Source organism: Merops nubicus, unplaced genomic scaffold (genome assembly GCF_000691845.1).
Source record: "Merops nubicus isolate BGI_N331 unplaced genomic scaffold, ASM69184v1 scaffold2008, whole genome shotgun sequence".
Classification (NCBI taxonomy): Eukaryota; Metazoa; Chordata; class Aves; order Coraciiformes; family Meropidae; genus Merops; species Merops nubicus.
Window position 1 is genome coordinate 56,029 of NW_008627655.1, and position 24,728 is coordinate 80,756.

At 38.9% G+C, this 24,728-nt stretch overlaps 1 protein-coding gene across 1 annotated transcript in view; it reads left to right on the plus strand.

Annotated features, from left to right (window-relative positions):
* The window catches only part of CRB1 (crumbs family member 1, photoreceptor morphogenesis associated), a gene marked incomplete at its 5' end in the record, with an annotated part of 73,993 nt that extends 49,932 nt beyond the window's left edge, over positions 1-24,061 (plus strand). The window contains one exon of the mRNA XM_008946385.1: positions 23,846-24,061. Within this exon, the coding sequence (XP_008944633.1) occupies positions 23,846-24,061 (216 nt within the window). The remainder of the gene's footprint in view (positions 1-23,845) is intronic.
* Between the last annotated feature and the right edge of the window lie 667 nt (positions 24,062-24,728).

Genomic DNA, 24,728 nt, shown 5'->3' on the forward strand with positions numbered 1-24,728 from the left:
ACATTCTGTACTCCTTTTAATCATTTAAATAGTGTTCCTGAGTGATGATTGAAAAGAATAAGCACGTATAAAGTGGTGTTTTATTACTGATACGGCATGTAGCAGTAATAGGCAAGACTAACACTACACCATGAGGTTTTATGACTCCAGAGAGAACAGCTGATGTTTTGCAGAAGTCCCTAGCCCACTGATCTTATTTTCTCCCACTTCAAACCTGACCCTGTATCTTCAGTCCTATCCAAGTTGCTGTAGATTTGACTAGGAGATTTCACGAAGAGAAAATCCAACCTCTAATTCCACCACTGCATTAAGACACCTTAACATGTGTATAACTGAGATGTCAAGCTTCCTGTTTTGCCATGGCAGGATATAGAAGTCATTGCCTGAGGATCAAGCCTTCTTTTTTTTTAATTTCCCATCTTTCATAAGTGTCCCAAAGTCTGTTATATTTCTGAATATCATTCAGCGCAGTGCGGAGAGCACGACTAAGTCCAACAAACACGTTCTTTGCATATCTGTGGAAAAAAACATGATTCATCTCTGTGATATGTCACATATTCCTGTCTCAAGCACCTGCCTTAGTATGAAAAATTAAGCACAATATATTTACTTGTAATAATTGTATTACAGAAGGATAATTCCTTTATGGTCTTTCTCATACCAGAAAAGTGATTTGGGTAATTTTCTTGTTAATCTCTTATTAAAAAATAAAATAATAATAGTGAAAAATCATTCAGTTAAAAGATTCTTTCCTCTTTGTAAGCAGTCAACAAATGCAAGATGGGAACGCATTTTCCAGCCAGCACTGGGGCTGAAATTCACGTATCAGTGTCAGAAACAAAGCCGTATATAGTCTCAGATGCAGGGCTTTGCTTCTTTTTTACTGGAAATCGCATGTAATATTGTGAATTATAGAACACAGGCAAAGGCAACAAAGTAAAACCAAAGTGCATTTTGGATTTTTTTTTTCCAATGAAAATAGAGTTTTGGAAAAATGTTTTTTACTCCAGATAAAGCAATGTGATGAGACCTACGATGTCAAAGGAGACGTTTATTTTTTTTAATTAATGAAGTCAATGTTTCTGGGTTAAACGTTTGCATTTTGGTTTAAAATATCAAAGTAAGACAAACCAAAATTAAAACATTCTCCTTGTTGAGAGTTAAAAAGTCAATTTTCTTTCATATGAAGAAATCTAAAACAATAAACACCACAGTATGTTGGAATTTTATTCCAAACTGTATCGTTCACTTAATTGTAACATAAGATTTTATTTGGTTCAATATTATTGAAATGAAAAATGAAAAAATTTAAACACAAATAACTTGAAATTAAAACTATTGTATCATTTCAGAATGCTAACTAAAAGCAAAGAAATAAGAAATTTTAAAAATTCAAATGAAAAAAAAAAACTTAACCTACTCACAAAAGCTGCTCAAACCAAGGTTGTTTTTTATGTTTTTTTAAATGAAAAAACACAATATCATTTGTTGGGTTTTTTTTTTTTTTTTCTCCTCATGGGTTTAATTCAGCTCCCACATAAGTAAACTGAACTCTTATGTACCTTATAGAATACACACTACAGGATACTCTACAATAAGTAAAAATTTCATCCTAGCACTAAGGCTGAAGAAAGCTAGAAAGCTTTAGTTTTTTATACATGTAATAACAGTATGTCTGTCATACTATAGCTATATGCATAATAGGAAAAACAAAGAATAAATCTATGCAGAGATTCCAAAACTCCTTCTCTTCAGTACTAGGAACTTGATAGGAGTGTACATACAATATTAAATACAAATTTTATATGCGTTTACAGCAATATGCAAGTTATTACTTTAGAACATATTAGCACAGCATCAGTTCACCTTTCTTTTACTGAATACGTACGTGTAATTTAATTCTTTCCTTCTTCTAATGCCTTGTCATCATGAAACATCTCCTGACTTCAGAAATGTTCCTCCTTTCCTCTTTGTACTTCTGTACTCTCAACTACATTGTGCACGTGTACATAACTTTCCTACCTTTATACACAAAATAAACCTTCTGCCTTTGTCTCTTCATGTCTGCTCCTCATTTTCTGCTAACGATTCCGTTCATTTGCTTTCTGTGCCATGTTTTCTGAAAATTTGCCCTGCCCAGGTACCCCCAAAAGCTACGGCTGCAGCTTCCCTCCATGCTCGCCAGGAGCAGGGGCAGTGCAGGGCCAGGCACTCCCCAGCGCGGTCCCCCAGCTGCTGGCACCGCGCTGCCCACCAGGGGCAATTACTTCTGCTGGGTGGCTCTTCATACCTTACAGAGCTCAACTGCATAAATAAGCCTCCAGGCCAACAAATCAGAGAGGAAGGGACTTTATCCACGTGGCTTGGAACAACTCTTATTACTTGGTTCCTTCTTAGGTACCGTCAATACTTTGGTGGGTCAACCCTTTCCATTGGGCTATCACAGCCCATAGGCTGGACCTGTCCCATGCACAGATCTTCCAACACATTCAGTGGAGAACAGACTTGGTATTTCTAATTTAAAAGGTTACAAAATAGAGAAACAAATTCCAGATTAAGTAAAACAACTTTCTTGAATATATCTATATTTTTAAAAAGATAGATATTATCTATGTGAATATATTTAAAATATAAAAAGTATATATTTTTAAGAGCACTGTAGAAATTTAAAGAGAAACTACTGTAGCAGCTAACACGAAAAAACAGCTAGATGAATAATGACACTAAGCGCTATATTTTCATTGTAAATACATTCATTTTGTAAGATTTTTTTTTAAATTTGAGGGGTTGAAAAGGCCATCATTCATCTTTAAGATTGAAGTATAACAGCAAGATCTTTATACATCTCCAGTGTTGCAATTTAATTGTAAATCTTCTGATATTCAATTTCTTTATTTAGAACATGAACTCCCAGATGAATTCATGCTTTTGTGAAAATCTCAGGATTCATTAAAAAAAAAAAAAAAAGTAAAAATAAAAAGTGCACATACCACTTTGGGTGTTGAAAAGACCCTGGAAAACCATAATCTCAGTATGACCAGAATTAGAAGAAGGATACCAGACATAGAAATGAAATAAAGCAAACAAGCAAGGTCATGGTTTATGGAGGTATAGCTTGTGATGGTGAATGTTGATATTACCTATAATGGATCCCTCTATATTCTGATACTAAGATTCCAATTGTTTTTCAGATGGCAAATGACTGCCATTCAGAAAGATGGGTAGTGAGAAGTACCAGTGTAAGGGCTTGAGGCAGAATTAAGATTTCTGAAAAGAGGGGAAAGACAGCAGTGACGGAGGTGGTGGAAGGGAGGCTCTATTCTTTAATGTGTTTGGCAAATACATGAGAAGTATTTTACTGAGGGAGTACACACAGGGAGTGACAGATTTACTTTGTTGACCATAGTTCCCACTTCTGACCCCTAAAAAACAAGCTCTGACCATCCCACCTCTGCAGGTGCTCTAATACAATTCAGACTCTGCCAGCAGTACCCTATCATAATTTTAACTACAAAGAGAGTTTGTTAATTTGAAAATATCCTCAATGTTGTATGCTTATTTGGATTTTCTTACTCCCAGAACATGTAATTTTTAAGAAATGAGATCCAATACTCAATTTATTCAGTGCATGTGACTACAGTATGTTGTTGAAACTAAAAATAGCAAAAAATCTGCTTCAGACTGGCAGTCATGAAATCAGGTTTCATTCTTTCATTGCAAATATATTTCCTGGCCTGATAGCCAAAAGTTCATCTGAGAGGGTACTTGTATTGATCAACTTTTTTTAGCACTTGAAATTACTTTTATATGTCTTCAGTTAGCGTTTCTCTCTAAAAAATAGGAAACTTTTGTTTGCAATAAAATAATTCCTTAGAATTTCAACTTTGAGAACCACAAAGCCTGTTTCTAAGAACCACAGACTAAAAAAGCAATAAACTTCAGCAAATCTTTCTGTGTTACTTAGATTACTATTACCTGAAACACATCTCCAGAGAGGGGGCCGGGGGGGGGCGGTAGGGGGGAAGCACCAAGTTCATGAGGCCCCATTAGACTCAGGAGCACATCCTGCTGGTGCTGTGTTCCACTTATGCTAACAAAAGGCAGCCAAGTCCCTGCACCAACTGGCCAGCAGATCAGTCTGTGCTTTGAAATTGCTTCTTGAACATTATCATCAGCTGCACCTTTGGGACAGCACTTCCCCACAAAACACCTCTCCTATTGTACACGTGAATATACATGAAACTTGAAGTGGTGGTGGATTTCATGTCCCAGAATTAAGGTTCTGTGTTAGATACCTACTGCTATGTGCTCTGACGTGTGCCACTGCTGCTTTTATATCCTCTTCCAGCTGATGCCATTCCATCCTCCTGGGTGCAAGGACAAGCATCATGCGCTGGAGGTTATGATTCACATTTAATGTCACTAAAAATACACTGATAAGCACGTAAGATATGTTCAATATTGAATCTAAATTCCATAAAACTCTCTCAGGCTTCCATAGCACAGACATACAGAATTTTGATTGAATCTGCTCTACAGTGATTAGTTAATGTATTAATTAACTGCAAGTATTAGTAATATGAACGTAGCAAATGATACTTAATTATAATAATTAATGCCTAGTGATTAATGAATAATGCATTCCATAGCTATTTACATATTCATACTTATGAGTCTATTAATGGATATTTATCATTTAACTATAAGAAGTGGACATCAGGAATGTAACTACTACACCATTTTCTCCCAGTTTCACTGTGGCTTTACCTGTTTGTCTTGCTCTTGGATATCTTTATCTTGCCACTATACACAGAAATACAAAAACCATGTTATTTTCCAGACCTATGGAGCAATATAATGTCAAATACAGCCATGCAGGTTAGTTTTCATGCTGCATCAGTTCTGAGCCAGTACTCTCATCAGTTTATGTCTTGAGTTTGCAAAAGAATTTAGAAGAGTTTAGGATACTATTTGAAAATAAAATACCAATTTTTCACCTCTTCTTTCCTGCAGAAAAATTCTCAAATATAAGGAGGTGGAGTGCAAGGGCAGTATTAGTATTCTGCTTCTTCAAATGTAAAAAAAAAAAAAAAACAGAACCAAAACATCTCAAAGAAGAAATCTACACTTGTAAATGGAAGCAGTTGGTGCAAAGAGTTTGTTCTCTTTGTCATCAATATAATTTGCTTTTACCCTGAATTTACACTCACTGCTGCAGATAGTTGGGACACTTCCATACTTCAGAGATTATTCATTTGTGAAACTAGGTTAGCAACACTGTCAACACCTTCTAACTGAACAAAGGATTCTACTCTAGATGGCTGGTATTTATGCTCCAACACACTTATTTCAGCCTCCATGAAAGCAGATAAGTTGCTACCCATCACAAGCTTGGAGAAGACTTTAAGTCTCATTTAATGTATTAAAAAAAACCCTACAGTTTGGTTTTTTTTTTAAACATTTTTCATATTCAAATATAATTATTTCAAGGCAATATAATAATTTTTCTTCTTGGCCTAAACTTGAATGCTCAGTGTTAACAACACTAAGACAATAGGATTCAGTTGCCAGCCTCAGGAGTGTGGTAGAATGAAGACGTAAAGCTGGGTAAGTCAACTGAAACTGAGAAGGTTCTACCACTGATTTTCAGACAAGCACTCACCTACTGCTCCTCCACAGCACCATCCAAGGAACTGTGGGCCCCAGGTCAGTGAAAAGCTTATTCTAGCTGTCATCACCTGCAGAGAGTGAATAGAGGGTCTTGCCATATGTGGAGGTCAGCTCCAGGTTCCCCTTGTATGGTGTGGCTGAACAATCTGTGACTCCAAACAGCAAGATCTGGTCAAGCCACTGAGAAGCATCAGACTAAGGTCTTAGTAAGTAAGCACATTTGTGTTGACTGGGAATTCTGTCTTCTTCAGTGCTCTTGAAGCCTGTTGAGAAAGACCAATATGAACAGTAAAATATTTTTGAAATTAGACCATTTTTCTGAAATTCTCTGTCCTGCACAGCTAACTCCATTGCATTTGAGGTCCTCACCTCACAATAATATAACCTCATGAAATGAGAGATATCAAATCCCACACATTTACATGCCCTAAAATTGTACTGAAGCCACCAGTACTTAAGGACCAACAGAGAGGACTTAAACCCTGTTCAGAACTGATGCCCTCAGCATCCGGCAACCACGGTCAAAGTAGCCAGCACATGACACATTCCTGCTGTCTTTCTTTTCCAGGCAACGAGCAAACCATGAGTTAGGAGATCTATCAGTGAGCAGAAGACAACTCTCACCTATCAGCTTGCTCAGTGTTCCTAAGACCTAGACAGGGAGCAGGCTATGGGAAGGAAGTAAGCAGCCTGGGCTATGTAACCAGCATTCTGCTGCTGGAGCATAAGGGGTATTTCCTGGTACTTCTGACTTATTCTTCATAGTACCTCACTTTGAGAAAACTCTCATCATGTCAACTACTTGGGGAAAAGGACTGTACAGCACAGGTAAAGTTATTACTGTCTGATGATAGGTTACTGATATAATATTATTTTATCAACTGAAGTAAGCTTTTACTATTTTTATTAGCCTAGCAGAGTCAGCATAACTGAGCTGGGGAAAAGCTGGAATTTATTTGTTTTCACATCATTTGCATGGTTGTAGATCACCCAACATGGCAGAATTGTTAGCATTGATGGGAGAAGCCAGAGAAAGCCCAGCTTTATTCCTGTGCCAGGTCAAATGTGGGGTAAGAAGAAACATATTTAGATTTGTAAAATGAGCAGCTCTGCTCTGGAAGTCATTGGAAATGTCACAATGCCATTTTTACAGTTGTTTCTCAGAGCAGAACAGCCCCTTAATATCCTTTGCTATTTTCTATTAGTTTGTATTCAAAAGACGGGGTTTAATGAAAACTTCTAAGAGGATATTGCAAGAAACACATTCAATATGTGTCATAACACAGGGTACAAAAACATTAGGATGCAAAGACAATAAGGTTATCTGATGTGTCTTAGCTGGGAAATACAAGAAAGCTCCTCACAAGGCCAGCGTTACTGCACGCATCAGTGAAAAGCGGTTGAATATTTAATGTGCATGGTAAATATAAGCAGAAAAGGGAGCCCAGATGACATATGACAGCAGAACACTCTACAGTATAGGAATCAGCTCAAGCACAGTATTCGTATAACACATTTATATTCAGACTAACACATTTTGTCTGTACACCATCTTTTATGTTGCAATGGCATTGTTTTCCTTTTTCTCACCTTCTGATGTTTTCCCTGTAGACTCACATTCACATCACATGGGCATTTGCTTCAATCATTGCTCACTTTATAACACATTCATGCACTCCATGACTGCGCTGTTCAGACACTAAATTTTACATCTTTTTTTCTCATATGTTTCACAAGACTTAACGTTCTTTTCTCTTTTATCTATTTTTTCTATCTTCAAATAATGCAACAGGCTTAGCACGGAGGGAAAGTATTCTAAAAGTCGCTTTAGAACAATTAACTCATAAATAGATAAAGAAAAAGTGTAACTCTGATCTTGTCCTAAGGACTGCCCAAACAAAAATAAACATTTTGGTAGTTCTGCTATTTCTGGCTATTGCTATGATCCAATGCCAAAACTTTGCATGTTTCCATTTACTTTACTTTGTAAAATACAATTGTTCAAAAAATTATTTTCCTGCAAGTATTGAAAAGTCTTTTCTTTGTATCCTGGTTTCTGTCTTGCACTGAAAATGGAAATGAGGCTGTACTCAGTGGTAAACTTTTTAAACCTTGTTTTTTAAAAAATATGGCTATTTACCTGGAAAATAGCAAAACAGCAGTGATACCGCAACAGCGTTAGTCATCTATGTGCTTCAACTTTTACATAGTATGATGATATTTATTTTCTGGACAACTTGGCCAAATACTGATTGAAATGAGATCATAAATCTGTTTTAATTTCATAAATCCCAAATAGCTTAAATGACCCAAAGTTTCTAACATCTCTTTCAAGATGAAAAGTATATTCCAGGCTTTCACTTGAGTACTTAGGAAAAGAAAAAGAAACTGGGCAGAAGTCAAGGAGTTTGTGATGGAAAAGATCACTTATTCATACTGAGTGCATGGTGGCAGCAATCTCTTGGCTTCAGTTTGTCCTTTTCACTAAAACTGACAGAACTGAAACATGGGTGTGAGGCTTTCCATGGAATTTACTGACAGGTTAGAACCAAGGTGGCTTCAAAGGAGTCTCATTCACCGTTAAAATTAGAAAGACCGGAAATCACCTACACCATGTTTACCACACATTTCTACGTATGTATGAAGATTTCCAGATAAAGGCTAAATATGGAGATTTCCCAAGTACTACAGATAAAACGCTTCAGTAAATCTACCTGCATTTACTCAGGTGCCTGGATGGGAACCATGGTTCTTGATTCCAACCACTACTTTATTTAGACAGTTATAGTGCTTCAGCTCCTTAACAGTATTGTCATACCAGCTCAGCGTAACAAATAGATCTTGTAGGCTAGTGTTAATGTCTTGGGAACTAATCATATGCTTAAGATTAGTACCAAAGGTCCATGAAATTGTGATGTTTCTATATAAAACAAGGCTGGCACGTTAATCTGCCTATGTCTCTCTTGATGAACTCTGCCTGTGAAGTACATTCCTGTGCAGAGTATTTTTCAGTTCTTGTTACAAAACTACATTCCTAATAACATCTGAAAAAAAATTGCACACTTTTGTAGGCTTATAGAATATTTTTTCTACTAAACAACAGTAAAGAGAATTTGTGTTCCTGAGAATCTGAAAAATATTTTGTTTTCAAAAGATCAGGAACACTTATCTGTTTTGATAGAGAGAGCCACTTAAATGAGAGGTTGTTACAAAAATGTCTGAGCTGTGCATCAATTAACTGTGCAGCAAATATAACAGTCCTTAATTTTATTAAAACAATATTTGGTAAAACAGATTATTCCCTTTTCAAGAAGAAGAAAAGCATGAAATTAAAAAAAAAAAAAAAAGTGATACTCGTGTAATTCAGTGGAAAGAACAGGAGAATCAGCAGCTTTACAAACTTATATTTAGTATGTTCAGATCTGCACCACTGCAGACAGCTTCATCTAGTTCTGATGTCCTCACCATAAAAGGGACATAGATCTGTTAGAACAAGTCCAGAGGAGGGCCACAAAGATGATCCAGGGGCTGGAGAATCTCTGCTATGAGGACAGGCTGAGGGCACTGGGATTGTTCAAACTGGAGAAGACTCCTAGGGCACCTTATAACTGCCTTCCAATGCCTGAAGGGAACCTGCAGGAAGGCTGGAGAGGGACTTTTCATAAGAGTGTCCAGTGGCAGGACAAGGGGAAATGGTTTTAAACTGAAGGAGAGTAGGTTTAGACCGGATCTTAGGAAGAAGTTCTTCAGTACAAGGGTGGCAAGACTCTGGACTACATTGTCCAGAGAGGTTGTGGATGCCCCCTCCCTGGAGGTGTTTAAGGCCAGGTTGGATGATGTCTTGAGCAACCTAGTCTAGTTGAGAGGCGTCCCTGCCCATGGCTGGGAGCTTGGATTACACGATCTTTATGGTCCGTTTCAATCCAAACCATTCTGACTCCAAAATGCTTTCAAAATATTAAAAAGCATTTTTTTTTATAAAGTGGTATATAAAAATGAAGATGAACAACAATGAAATCTAGCAATTTAACATCATGAACTTTTAATGCATGATGTGTAAATCTGAACTAGATGTTCACTATAGTTTGACATTTCTTCCAAGAAAAGAACACGGGGCCTGAACACAGTAAGCCTGATTGGCAGTAGGGAGCTCCTAATCTTGGAAGACAAAAAAAGAATCCAAACCTGCCCACAGTTAAGATCAATGAGGATATAGAGAATAGGCATTGAAAGGGCCTGACAACATAACATCATCTGCATGGCAGATTTCAGTTTGTATTCACAAATGCCAAAGCCTAATGTTTGGTCTTCTTATCTAGGCTGACTCAAATCCCTTAGTGAAATCGCATTGTACGCAAACACCTCCTCCAAAGAGCTTGTATAGTGGTGTAACTGTTACCTTTTTTATCCTGAAGTCTACCATTTTGTAAACTTATCCAGCATATTGCACACAAGGGGCAATGCAAGACACTGTGTCTCATGGAAAATTCCATGTCGTTCTTTTTCTATTTTATTGTTTCCTTTAATCAAACACAAAACTCATTCAGGCCAAAAGAAAATTATTTTTTCTATACATACGAAAACCTAGTACATACTTCATGGTAGACCTAAACCTACCAGTAAAAGGTGATGTCTTCTGTCTCTTTCTACAGGTTTAGAAGTTATTTTCCTCATACAAACTTTTCCCTCTTTCTCACAGAATTCTCATTAAAAAATAGCTGCTCATGGTTTAAATGGGTGCACACTCTGCTGAGTAGAACACTGGTTGGATGGCCAGGCCCAAAAAGTAGTGGTGAATGGAGTTAAATCTTGTTGGCCAATCACATGTGGCTTTCTCCAGAGTTCTATTTAACATCTTCATCAATGATCTTGATGAGGAGATAGAGTGCACCCTCTATCTAGTTTGAAGACAACACCAGGCTGGACAGAAGTGTTGATCTGCTTGAGTGTAGAAAGCCTTTACAGAAGGACCTGGCCAGGCTGGATTGATGGGCGGAGGCCAATGGGATGGGTTTCAAAAAGGTCAAGTGCTGAGTCCTGCACTTTGGCCACAACAGCCTCATGCAATGCTCCAGGCTGGGGGAAGAATGGCTGGAAACTGCCCAGCAAAAAGGGACCTCTGGGCATTGGTTGGCAGCTAGTTGAATATGAACGAGCAGTGTGCCCAGGTGGACAAGAACACCAACGGCCTTTGGCTTGTATCAGAAATGGTGTGGCCAGCAGAAGTAGGAAAGTGATCATCCCCTTGTACTCAGCACTGGTGAGGCCACAGCTTGAGTACTATGTTCAGTTTTGGGCACCACAGTACAAGAAAGATTTTGAGGTGCTGGAGTGGGTCCAGAGAACGGCAACAAAGCTGGTGAAAGGTCTACAGCACAAGTCTTATGAGGAGCAGTTCAGGCAACTTGGCTGTTTTGTCTGAAGAAAAGAAGGCTCAGAGGAAACCTTATCCCTTTTTACAGCTACCTGAAAGAAGAATGTAGTAAGGTGGGGGTCAGCCTCTTCTCCCAGGTAATAAGTGATAGGACAAGAGCAAATGGACTCAAGTTGTGCTGTGGGAGGTTTATGTTGGGTATTAGAAAAAAATTTCTTCACTGAAAGGGTTGTCAAACCCTGGACCAGGCTGCCCAGGGAAGTAGTTGAATCACAATCCCTGGATGTGTTTAAAAGTCATGTAGATATGGTGCTTAGGGACATGGTTTAGTAGAGGAATTGGTAGAGTTAAGTTAATGTTTGAGGTCAGTGTTACTAAAGGTCTTTTCCAGCTGAAACGATTCTATGATCTGGTTGGAACCCAGAACCTCGAAGCAAGATATTTCACCTTCACAAAATTTTGAGTCAAAAATTCCTAGCTTGTGATCACTTTTTTTGTCCTCTCCCAAAGCCACTGATGAAAGATGAATCAGAAGTAGTCTTACAGAAGAAATGACACTGCTGCAAAAACTATAAATAACTTGCTGCTCTTCATGGTTACATTACCAATCTTGAAATAAGTATGAGATTGGGAATATTTTAAGCAAGCATGCAGGTACCAGTCAGAAGAGTTACTTGGAGCCATAAAGAAGCATCTTGGAAATCACTGATTGACTCATTAGGTGAATTATATAACTTATTTGTAGTATCAAAAGTAAAGATGGAAATCAAGCAAAGTATCAAGTTTGTGGGACTTCAGAATGGGATTTTGGCAGAGGATGAACTATCTGCAAACACTGCAACACAATCAGCCAGATGCTTTAACAAAATGGGTCATCATTGGTTTGAGGCAGTTACAGGTAATGAGAGTAATAGAGCCAAATCCCTTAAAAATCTGAGAGTTCCTAAAATCAAAGCAAGACCCTTCAGCTGTCTTTTGTCTGTAATAGTCCCACAGGGCATGGAGCTGAGCCCTCAGGCACCAGCACAGTGGAGTGAGGGCTGCTGGAAAGGGTATTAGCCTGGGAGAAGTGAGTGACTCACTGGCCAGCCTGGGAAAGAGCATCTATCCTGGTGCTCAGACAATAAATAAGAGGTCATTTAGTGTGGAAATGGGGTTTTATACTAAGTCAGACTGGAAACCCATCATAGGTACATATGAATAATTTATTACCTGAGTAGGTACAATATTCTTGCAGTTTAAACAGCAGAGAACACCATACTCCCCTCCAAAAAAGAAATCTTATACAGTGGCAATGTCCATTAGCAACAGCTCTATAAAAGACTATCCAATGAACACAAGTTTTCTTGCTCAGGGCCTCACGCCTCACTATACTAGCAGCTGTACAAACCCTAAGCAAGAGACAGACTGCCAAAGACAGAGCCTGAGGAGTAAATCCCAAGCCAGACCTTGCTAGTTCTCATTCTCGATGGGAGTGTTAAAGCCTTGGCAGAGCTGCACTGCCCCAACACGACTATACTATGACCGCAGGTATTTGTGCAGGCAGTGTTTAGGCAGTATGAAGGCATTAAATTCAATTACCATTTCCACCATGGGTTGCCTACCTGATCATAAGCTAATCATGCCTCTATTTCATGCTTCTTTCAGTCTGTATTGAGGAGAACTTCAGATCTAAATAAATCATCTGGCTAGAAAGAGGGCTGAGTTGCACTCATAGTCAATACACCTTGCCTTGGAGGACCAGAGATAAACTCAGTGAGCTGAGCCAGCAGATTTTTCTTCCTGTCTCTAAGAAGTATGATTTTCAAGCAATTAGGACTACTTCTTAAAAGAAAGACATTGACAAGGCTGTCATCACTTCCTATCATGCTAGAGTACATGGCTCTAATGTGAAGTACAATGTATTTTCTGTTAGTTATCTTTAGGTGGCAGTAAGGTAAAAGCACGGAGTAGAAAGTTAAGAGTAATCCCTAACACATTTTTAGAGACTGTCTTCTCATGTACTGTGCTGGCTATGACATAAAAAGTGCCTTCACAAATCACTTGCATCTTCAACAGAAACCAAAAAACAATTAGAGTTGGTTTCATCCAAATCACTTTCAGATGCAAACCTGTTGAATGCCAGCAATTAATGCAATAACTAGATATATTAGGTGTGCAGTAGTTAATCCAAGAATCCCTGAGGACAGACGTAAGGTTCACAGATACAGACACACTCATGTTCCTACAAACAGTATATAAGTACACTAAGAAAAAAAGCCACCAGAAAAACTAACTCCACCAGCAAATCAAAAGTATAAATCAAGAGGCTGCAAGGAGTAGATATTGACATAGAGGTTTACAGACAATTTTTTCCAGTTATACATTTCATGTATTCATCTCTTCCAAAGAATTTCCTGAAGCTAAAACATAAAACGTAATGATGTTTGTTGTCTCTAATCAACTTCCTCCCAGTATAAAAGCCAGTAAGATAAAAACATACTCAAAATTTTTATCAGGGAATATAATTAGTGAAGTAAAGCAACAGTGTCATGTAGCATTCTAAGGCAAGTATTATGTAGCCAATAAAGGTCTATCTTATACCATTAATATTTACAGTTGGAAGCATGAGATGGCTGCAATCGAAGTGCTGCACCCAACAAAGGCTAGCTGTTGACTTGATACCTTGTTGTCTGACAGTGTGAAACAGTCAAATAGCTACTTACTTCATCACCACTTGACAGCGTAATATTAATGCTAGGTGGCAACACATGGTCGTTTTGCAGGAGCTTAGCACCAAACAGGGAGAAGAATTTAAGGGAACAGTTTTGAGATTGTAGGTTTAGCCTAGTAGCGGAGAAGTAGTGATGGAAAATGTCTGGCAATTATGAAATAAAACAGGAATCATAGCTCTGTCTCGGATATATTGTACACCACTGACCCATCTATTATGCACACTTGACAGAGCAGTTTCCCACAGAAAGTGGGAAGAGTCAAGACTGACAGTTTCAGCACAGGCTGCACGAATTCTTATGGAGAACCAGGACCTGGAGGAGATGAATGATCCTGCTTCACATCATCACAGTCAGGGACCAGAGTCCAGAGAAGGTGGTTTCATCTGTATGAGATGCGAATCTTTGATGGGTACTTGGTGTTCTTCTTAAAGATCTGATTGCAGAAATAAAAGACATCTATCACTAGTGTCTCTAATTAAGGAAGAAATATTTAACCTCAACTGTTTTGTGCTGAAAAGTGGAGTTTTTACCAACCAGTTCTGTGCCCACCATTCCTATTCTGCAACTCCAATAAAGTTTAGTGAAACTGGCAATGCAGAACACTGGCGAATCACACCTGGCGAAAAAAACATGTGTGGTACCGTACCAGTGAGGAGAAACAAGGTGCAGGTATTCCCTCAGATGGGCTTTGTGCTTCCAGATAGCAAATGCCTCAGCAAATTTTCACACTTTTCTTTTTCCCTAATAAAGAAAAAAAAAAAATGGAATCTAGAATGAGACAGAAAATATGTGCAAAATTCAGAAAAGTCAGAACTTGACATTAAAATGATTTAGTTTCACCTCTGACATAGCTACTGATAGCCTGCGTTACCATGTCCTGTCCTGTTCTCTTTCCCATCAGCCCCATCTTGAATGTTATAACATCATCCTTCACATGCCACTCAGCACGACAGCTATGCAATCAATGAAGAAAGCAGTTTGAAATTCATTCTTTTCTCTCATCACTTTAACTATTTCACTCTGTTTACTGAATCTCTCTTCAGCTTTTTTTCCTCAGGATCTGTCTTGACCTCATCTTCAGCACCGCAACAACTTTTCCTATTCTTCTCCTGCTTTGGGGTTTAGCTTACTGACCCCCTTCCCACCCACTTCACTCTCCCATGACAACAGGAGCAGATTTCCTTAAAAGACCATAACTGCACGTTCTTCCAAATCCCACTTCAGGAGTCATTTCTACTGTAGCGGCTACAGGCATACAATAAAGTCAACCTGGCTACATGCAGGGCAATGACAGAAAGTTACTGTTTTCAGCTATAGTCTTTTGATTTCAAATAGGATCTATTCCTTCCTTTGCCTGATGGGGCTTTTATCCACCACCAGATTTATTCATATAGAGCCTGCTCTCTCAAAGCTGTAATGCAGTTATCCCCGATGGAGAAACACCACCTGATACACAGTGCTGCTATACGTGTACAAAAATAACTCTACATGATACCCCAAAGCAGTTCCCAAACTAGAAAGGGATGTTATACCCCAGAGACTGACACCTTTACAAAAACATTTGTCTAGTCTGCAATTTAGCAGCTATGGGACAAACTCCTCCTCAGCATGGTTTGCCTGAATTTGCACCAGCTATAGATTTTCCCTCTTATCCTTTCAGATGGCAGCAGATGGTGAAGTTCCTACACCAGAGGCTGTCGATAGAATTTTAAAAGGCATCTCATAACAACACATTGGAACTGCACATTTAATCTGTGCTGCACCACCAAGATGATCTTATAAAAAGCTGGAGCACGCTTACAAAATTAGCACTGGCAGTTGCTGCAGAAACACTATCAAGGAGTCTTCTCAAAGCTCACAGCTTAATGAGAGCATACCTCCCAAACTGCCAGCCAAATCACTTCTCTGTGTATATCCAACACTGCTGTCCGAGAGAAAAGGCATTTAATACTCTGTCCTGTGAGATACTGATCCAGTAAAATATCTGATAGAGATTTTAAGGGGTTACTTATGTACTTCTGGCTTTTTTGGGTCCATGCCTGAGCTAACGTAAAGTACAGGGGCCAAAACCAGAAATATTATTTCTTCTGATCATTCTAGAACTACTAAATACCACTGTTTTCATGGTTGGGCCACTTCCATTAAACAGTTAATGTCAGTCAGACATCAATACTACAAGTAGTTAAAGACATTATAGTTGGTGTCTGTACCCTGTTCTTTAGAGATTAATTCCTAGAAGTGAGCTTCCAAATTTGAAAAGCTACTCAGCCAAAAGGTAATACTGTAAATAGAAGGTCATCTGAGCTGAACACATAAGGGCTGGCACTGAGGAGGGGGCAAATTGTTTTGATTTAAACACGGCACTGTTTCCAAGTGATCCTCCAGCCTAATGTGGGTAGGAGGAGGTCTGTTTATGCCAATCTGGCAGGAAGATCAAGACTAATTTAAATAACACCCTTGTTTAACCAAAGTCTGCCTTACAATTTAGTTGCCACACAGAGATCCATCTCCAATCTCTTCCTCCAGTATAATCAAAACAAACTTGCTTGTTAACTTCTGTAGTCTCACTACTATGTGACTTCATGTGTTAGGAGGGAGCCTGCCAGAATTTTTTAAAGAGGCAAATTTCTTTGCAAGCCTAGCTAAATCCTGGACTTCAATCACCTCCATCTTCTTCGTTTCCTCACAGGACACCAGAGATGTAATTCTTCCTTGATAGTAAGGATTAAATTTTTCTGAGCTACAAGTAGTCAAGCCAGATGACCAGTGTATCATTATATTTGTTAATACTAACTCACTCTATGTTTGTGCTTTGATTTCAAGAACTGTCAGACAACTAAAAGTCAACATTTTCCAGGAAGGAATTAATATAAGCTGTCATATTTCAACTAAGACAAACTATTCAAACCACATTTTATTAAAAAAATGTATACTAGATAGAGGTAGCAGTGAAGGTAATTTCTTCAGAAACATTTTAGGAAAATATTTAAATAATAATATCCACCAGAAAAATAAAGAAATAAAGATTATTTACAAACATCCTTCTTCAATGTGAGCTGCCTGTATCTATCTATCTATAGATAGGTATACTATACTGCAGAACTTCTGCACACATCAGAAGTAGCCACCTAAGTTTTTTCTCCAGCAATAGCCACAGAGGTGTGTATAGGACTCATTCAGGCTCTCCAGTAATGAGATTGTCTTTTCCTGCAGATATCAGGAAAACAACTCAGAGGCTGATAGCAGAGACAGCAAAGGCAACGATAAAAATTCAAGGTTACCTACAACTCTGTATGTAGCATAGATAGATTTTCAAAGCACTAGGGTCAGGTGAAGTCAGGATAACCTCCTCCCAAAGGACATGGTGTCAGGGGAGAAGTTCCCAAGATGTAGAGAGAAAAGAACTTGTGCTTACCTTCGGATTTTACATGGCATACAGAAGGCAAAGCTACCTGTGACCAGCACCAGAGCAAATATGTGGCGACTACAGGCCAGCCTGAACTGGAGCTACTGATTAACTGGGTGGCTAATTACAAGGTGAGAGCAGTCATATATTTTGGCCACAGATATCTTCATCAGGTATTCAAGGCTCCAAGTCTGAATCTGGTCCTCCTACAAACTGGTCTTGTTCTTATTCACTAAGGAAGCAAAACTAGAGAGAAGCTCTGCAGTAGTCTTTCTAGGTCAGGTTTTTTTTTCCTCTTGCTTTCTGTTTCTCTTTTCAGATAATTCAAACACTTTTCTTACCAGATAATCCTGAAGCTTGTTAGGCGCTGGGTTTAAAGTACAGCAACTATTGCACCTCTCAGGAATTACTTCTTTCATGCACAGAGACAAGAATGGCTATGCCAGGTGACTGCCATAGGAAATGCACTTTTGGAGCCCACAAGATAAATGAAAGAGTTGTAAGGTGTGCAGAAGGAGAGGAGTTAGTGGCCTCACTGGAGATAAACAGTGGAAAAGCAGCTAAGGTGCACTGCAGCCCTAAGTGCTGCCTACTTTGTTGCCACAGGTATCAAAGTAGAAAGGAAAGAATTTTTTTAAGCACCTAAATTATAACTGTGTATAAGCACACTCAATATAGATGAGTAACCACATGGACAAGAGTATGAAGCAAGAAACCAGGCTAAAGCTTAAAGATAATGCAGTTGAAGGAAATTGGTGATGCATATAGAGTCTTAAAAATAGTTTGCCATTTTCAGTGATTTCTGCAGTGTTTGGCTCAGCTGGACACGAATCTGCTCTCTTTAAATGAGTCCAAGATGGATTATTGGTTCAACTCAGCAGCCCAGCATCTAGGTCAACACAGCTCTTGGGACCTGGTGGCTGGAGTTTAACACAAGCAGAGCAGCTATTTTTTGCCAGTGATGTTAGGGAGAGCAATAGGTATTTGCTTGTGAAGGTAAAAAAAGAAAAAAGAAAGAAAAAAAAAAAAACCAAAAAAAACCAGAAAAAGGGACTTCATGTGCTGCTCATTTAAGGTACTTTTATTGGAACAAAGTCAATCTATAGGTTTATGACTACTTTACTACTGTTGAAAATAAACTGTAGTCCCACAAGCTGGCATCACCAGTGTGCCTTATTATAACAGATTTGTGTATGACTGACTGGACTTCTTGAACTACTGAGATTCTTATTTGAATTCAGCCTTTAACAAAAAAAAATCCTCTAAGATGGCTGTAAAACCCCAATGAAATAAACTCAGTGTATCTCTGGGCTTTTAAATCAAGTTAATGTCTTCTCTTCATCTGCTCAGTATTACCCCTATACACACCCAAGCCTTTCAAAGTAATTCTGACGTGGATTAGGACCACTCAAACTAATTGCCCCTCATTACTATAGCAAATGGTTTTGATTTGAGGGCATTAAATCTGGATGGTGTGGATCAGACGTTCTTAGCATGAATGAAGTGATAACCTTGTGAGTGGTGTCAGGACTCAGGATCCAGAGACTTTGCTGGCAAAAGCTCCAGTGCACTTGAGCAGCTGCAGAATTCCCACAAAGCCCTGCATGTGGCAGAGAAGGGAATTCTCCAGGGTTTGGCAATCCCTGTGTTTTAAAGCTTGTGTTGATGTCTTTGTCTTGCGAAGCATCCGGAATCAGACACGTTTCTATGTGAGTGCTGAAATGAGAACTGATTAATTCTTAATGCCCAGCAACAGAGGCATACTTCTGTTTTCAGAGGACATTATGCTTTTCACATCCCAAAGATGCATACCCTTGGACCAAGCCACACTTGCCCATGCAAAGCTCGTGCCCAGGTGTCAGAGTCCTGGGGAAGCTCAAGATACTTCTCTCCCATCTGCAGTGATCTCTCCACTGGCACCGCAGCTCACTCCTCTCCCCCTACTCTGGCCCAGCCCTTGGTGTTTGTGGCCATAATTCTCATGTCCCATATCAACATAAAGCAGGATTAGATCAGCTAAGCCATGCTGATGTAAGACACACAAGAGGAAGAGGCCCTGTGTATTTTGCTGGCTCCCTTGAGCTATTCCGCTTGCCTTTCACATTTGGCACACATGGAAACATTCATATCTAGCAAATCCCTAATGTTCCCCTCTTATAAAACGACTGTTTGGAAGACAGCTTGTTTAAAGACTGGCATGCATATACTGGATTGATAAACAGCACTGAGTTTTGACTTGTGAACTGGGCCTTCCTTATCCAAATTGTTCATCTACAAAGCAAGCCAAGGTGCAACAATCAATCTTTTTTACTAACCAAATGAAAAGCAAAACCCAGCCCTACAATGCACATTTGCTCTGTCCGATGATTTGTCTAATCTTGTATCTTATCTAACCTATCTGATCTAAACGTTTTGAATGTTTTAATTACTAATTTAAGAAACCTAAAAAATTAATCAGTTCTGAAATGAAAACACCAGTGAAAACCCTAAAGACTTTGTTTTTAAAAAAGTTAAGAGTTTTTTCTGCATTTCCTCCTTGCAGATGAAACTATTCACTACATGAAAAAAAAGAATTTTTCTTTTTTTTTTTTTTGCCAAAATAAATTAATCAGCCTTGCTGCAGCTGACATCCAAAGAGGTATAAATAGAACATGCTACATAAAATATCTTAGTGAGAAGCAGATTTGCCTTCTGATGTTAGCAGGCTTCATTTTGTTGGTATTACCATGGCATGTGAGATCTTCTTGCCATCAGCATCTATTACCATTAAGGAAACAGCTTTTCCTGACAGCTAAGGTATATTAGGGGCAGGGAACTCTCACCACTGTTCTGTCACTGACTGCCTTTTAAACAGGCTTATAAGATAATTCAGGTTGCAAGAGCCCTCAGGAGGTCTCTCAGTCCAACCTTCTGTTCAAAGTGCAGTGAGAATTTCTAAGTTATTGCCCAGTCAGTACATTAACCCTTCTTCAGTTGATATACGTGTAATTTAGTTATTCATAAGCAGTGCTGAAGTTACATTCAGAAATAGCTGTGATCACCATGTGGCTTTTATTAGCAAGACTCATTTCTGAAAGGCTATCACAGTGTATAGGGGCCCCATAGGCTTTCCTGACAATAACGATCTTGAGTAAAAAAAAAATTGGTTACTTGTTTCTCTTCATAAATTTCCATTTGTCCTGTGGCTTATTTTTGTTTGTGCTAAGACAAAATGAAGTTAGCCTCACATTGTTCTTTCCAGAGCTTTCCCCTTCTGCTTTTGAAGCTCTAGGCCACAGAACACCTCTTGTGTAGGACTCTGCCACAGCTTCGTGATAAACACACCAAAAAATGGCATATTCATAGCAAGTAGCCATCTCCCAAGCAGTTGATCCGATAACCAGATCTTAAGAAGCCAACACGGGGAAGAGCAGAGCAGTGTAACATGAAGCTGAAAAGTGACGTCGTGGCGCGGTGGCCTAACCGAGGAGGCCTCAGCTGCGCACTGCTCTCCACCCAGCCCCTTCGGGCGCCCGCCGCCTCACAGCCACGGGTGACCCACGCTGTGGCTGAGAACACTCAGGGAGGCAGCTGCACACACGAGCAGTCCCACGGCGGCCAGAGGGGCTCTGCTCTTGGAAATGTCAGAGACGTTCATAGCCTATATCTAACTGTGGTGGAAGCAGCAGGCCAGGATCTACCAGAAGAACCTGAAGCAGTGATATGGGACCTTTATGTTCAAACTGCTTTTCTGAAGCCCACTGCCTACCATTATGCAAAATACACAGTAGGGTTTGTAACAAAACCTCTTTTTACATTGTCTCAGCTGCACTAAGTTTCTAAAAATGCTGCTCAGTCAGTCCTTTTTTTTTTCTGGGATCGCCAGTTAAAATTATTTCAGTCTGTCAACAGAACAGATTCGGAAATGATGGGTGAAAGAACTTTTCAGATTTTTTTTTTCCCAGGTCAGCCAGCTGATTTTCCAAATTTAACTATTTAGCCATTAGTTACTAAAGAAGCAGTTGACTTTGATGGGGCCACACTGAGAGCCTTCTGGCAGCTTTTGTTATCAGTTCAGTGCTACTGCTAAGGGGGCTAAAGTAAACTTAGGCAGTGATCTGGGGGCTGATAAAACAGCACCTGAAGAGTAGAGAGAGATTTTTTTTCTTCTTATCAATAGAATCCACCTCAAAAGATGGCACAATGGCCTTTTTTTAAATTTTATTTTATTTAGAAATTGGAAACAACATAAACACAGAAATAAAGTTAGCTTTTATTACCTGATCATGGCAAAACTCTCATCTCTCTAGGTTTTAAACAGTGGGGTAACTTTTTACACATAGTGGCTCAAGGTGGAGTGTTTTGTCCAACATGGGTACAGGCAATAGGGGCAATTTTTTTGTAGTTTTTTTTCAAGTCCAAGTCTCCAGTTGACCAAACCTATTTCAATGAATAAATAATAGATATTAAAGAGTAACAAGAACTGAAACAAAATGTATAGTGGATTGCTATGGTGTGCTATGGGTAAGATTTCTGTAATAAGTACGACACAACAAAAGAAAAAGCTCTGTTATGATGATTTTAACTTGAGAATGAGGTTTAGATATGCAAGTGCTTTTTAACAAGTTAGAGCATTTTTTTTCTCCTCAATTCCTTTGCAAAAAGGTTTTCTTTAAGAAAAGAATGAATTTGAGTGATTTCATAAATAAAAATGTCTCCATGGATACAGACATGCTTAGAACAGGAATGGAAATAATATGAACTGGAAAATAGAAGATTAAGTTCAGAAATTTCACATACCAGACACTAGGCAATACCATTTGCTTATGGTAGTGACTTTCTTTCACAAATGTCCTGTTCAGCCCTAGGGTCCGGGTTAACTCTAAGCTATCTTTGCCTTCAGTTTCCCAGAGGAGACAATGAAAATAAAAGACAGCTTCTGAAAAGAAAACTTCCATTAAAAATCTGCAGCCTTTCTGAGACAAGAGGAACAAGGGTCATATAGTCTAATGCAGTACAAAGAAAAAGTAAGATCTCAAATATATCTGTAATACCTTCCAAAGATGAAATTACCTTCCCAATTCAATACAATTTAATATACCAATGAGTTTCATGCCACACTGTTTTAGGGTTGAACTCACACAGTCTGCCACCTGCACTAGATGATTTCTGTTGAAAAAAATGTTTTTAAAATCATAGGAACCATATATTTAGCCATGAAGGGCAGAGGAACATATCCTAGCTAGTCACGCATCCCCTAGAGAGAATTCCTGAGCCAAACTTGCATTTATTATTATTACAGTAGGACCTTTCACATCAGCATGAAGGTGGAGAGAGTAAAGAAGAGGATGGACTGTTTTAACATTTTCCCTCTTACGTTGCTCTTCTGCAAAAGCAGGAGCTGAAGCAGTGCACTCATAGCAGCAGCAGCCACTTACGGTACAGCCACTGTGGAATGCAAAGTCCTCAGGACTGTAATTGCACTTCCTTAGAAATGACGACTGAGCAGCTCACTAAAATATCCTGTAACATGCAGTATCTAACTGGAAAATGGCCTTTGACCTGATGTTTTCCAATCCTAAATATTTTGGGATTTGGAAGTTCAGCCTCAAGCACACATTCATCTATGGCAGTTCAGCTGTCACTCATAATACAAATCAAAAGATGACATATGGCAGAATCTGCCCAGCAGTTTAATTCCTGCTAGGGTCATTCTGTCCGTAGTGACCACTTTTCCACACTAACCACATCACTTTGTTGGCTTACCTCACTATAAGCATTTTTTTACACATAAAAGCACATACATAGATGTATAGAAAACATTCATATACCAACTATAAAATTTCTCTGGTCTAAAGCTTTTCAACTGGAAGATTTGTTTATGTGTGCCATGCCTTCTGACATTATCACATTTCCACTGCCACATGAAAACAGAAAAAAGGTATCAGAGCATCCTCAGGTTCATCCTGCACTGTATATCTTGTATTTCTCTAGATGAAGCTACAAAGCCTGTATGTAGAACAACTGGATAAATATTTAAAAAGATATTGTGAAAAGATACTGAATAATTTCAGTTGCACTCTCGTGCAGCTTCTATACACTTATTTCATGTAAACACGCTGGTAGAAAAGTTTATTGGCAGAAATATCTTAGTGCATTTTACACAAAAATATTTACTGTAGGCAAATTTTGTACATGTAAGTACAAGTATTCACACAAACTGGATGCCTCCAGCAAGAGGAACAGAAATGTGACTGGATATATCTCCAGTCAAAATAGCTCATGTTTCACTTGCAGTAGCAAAGGATAGAAAGAGCATGTTCACAAGAAACTGGGCATAATGAAGTATTATTAAAGTTATTTAATAATTGCTGAATTACTACTGCAGTCTGCAGACATTAACTCACACGTTATTTTCATGCAGAAAGGATGCTGTCAAATGAAATGGGTCATTATGTGAAAGTCATCCAGCTTTGCCTTGTGTATTAAATATCCAGCACCATGTGCATAATTTTCTGAAGAGTCCAAAGAAGACACTGTGGAGAAGCTAATATACTTCCCTACCGTTAAACGGTGCTTCAGTAGCTCCTCTGTGCAAAGCCCTTTCCATAGAATGGTTTTTGGTTTCCTGCCATGGTAGCTCAAGTGTGTCTCAGTATTCTCTTGGCATAAATTATATTGCGATTATTTCAATCCCTCCAGTTGACAACTGACTTGATCTCGAACATATTCGCCTCCATTGGCTCAGTAACGCTGGCCTTGTTATTGATACTCTTCTTGGCAGTTGTGGTTTCGGTCATCGCTGCCAATAAGCGGGCGACTCAAGGGACCTACAGCCCCAGCCGGCAGGAGAAGGAGGGATCCCGAGTAGAGATGTGGAACATGGTGCAACCACCGCCGATGGAAAGACTCATTTAGAGGAAAGCGCTCCTCTGTCCTGGAAGATGGCTGAAAGGGGACAGTGTACATACGTTAGATATATTAATCTTCATTCTGATACCAGGAATACTCATTATGAAGATTACAATGATTTGGGGCTTTCAATATTTTAAATATTTTCCTTTTAAGTTGAATAACATTAAAATCCTCTTAGCATTTAACTGAACCAATGCCGTTTATCATTGGTTTGGACCAACGTGTCCGAGGACAATTTTTATTTGCACTGGAAACTCTAGCCTTGATAATCAGAAGTAGGCATTACAGATGGTAATGGCTCCTGGGATACATGTAAGTGCCTGTCTTGGATGCAACACAAGTAACAGTGTCTTGTTTGTGCTTTCCTTTGACTGCCTAGCAATCACTGCTGCAGAAGATGATGCAGACAAATCAAATAAGCCTGTACAATAAAGACATTGTAATTCTGTTATCAGAGTGTGTAGTACTAGAGCTGTGTCTCAGCATATCTTCTTTCATCTGTTAATCGGGGATTAAAAGGAAGCTGTGCGAAAACTCTCCAAAATAAATGCTTCAAATTTAATTGGTTTTCTTTCCTCCAGTTCTCTCATTCTACCTGCTGCCCCTTCACCTTCTACTGAAGAGAATTCCAGCTTCCACAAAATCATGTATTTCTCTGAGTATAAAAGAC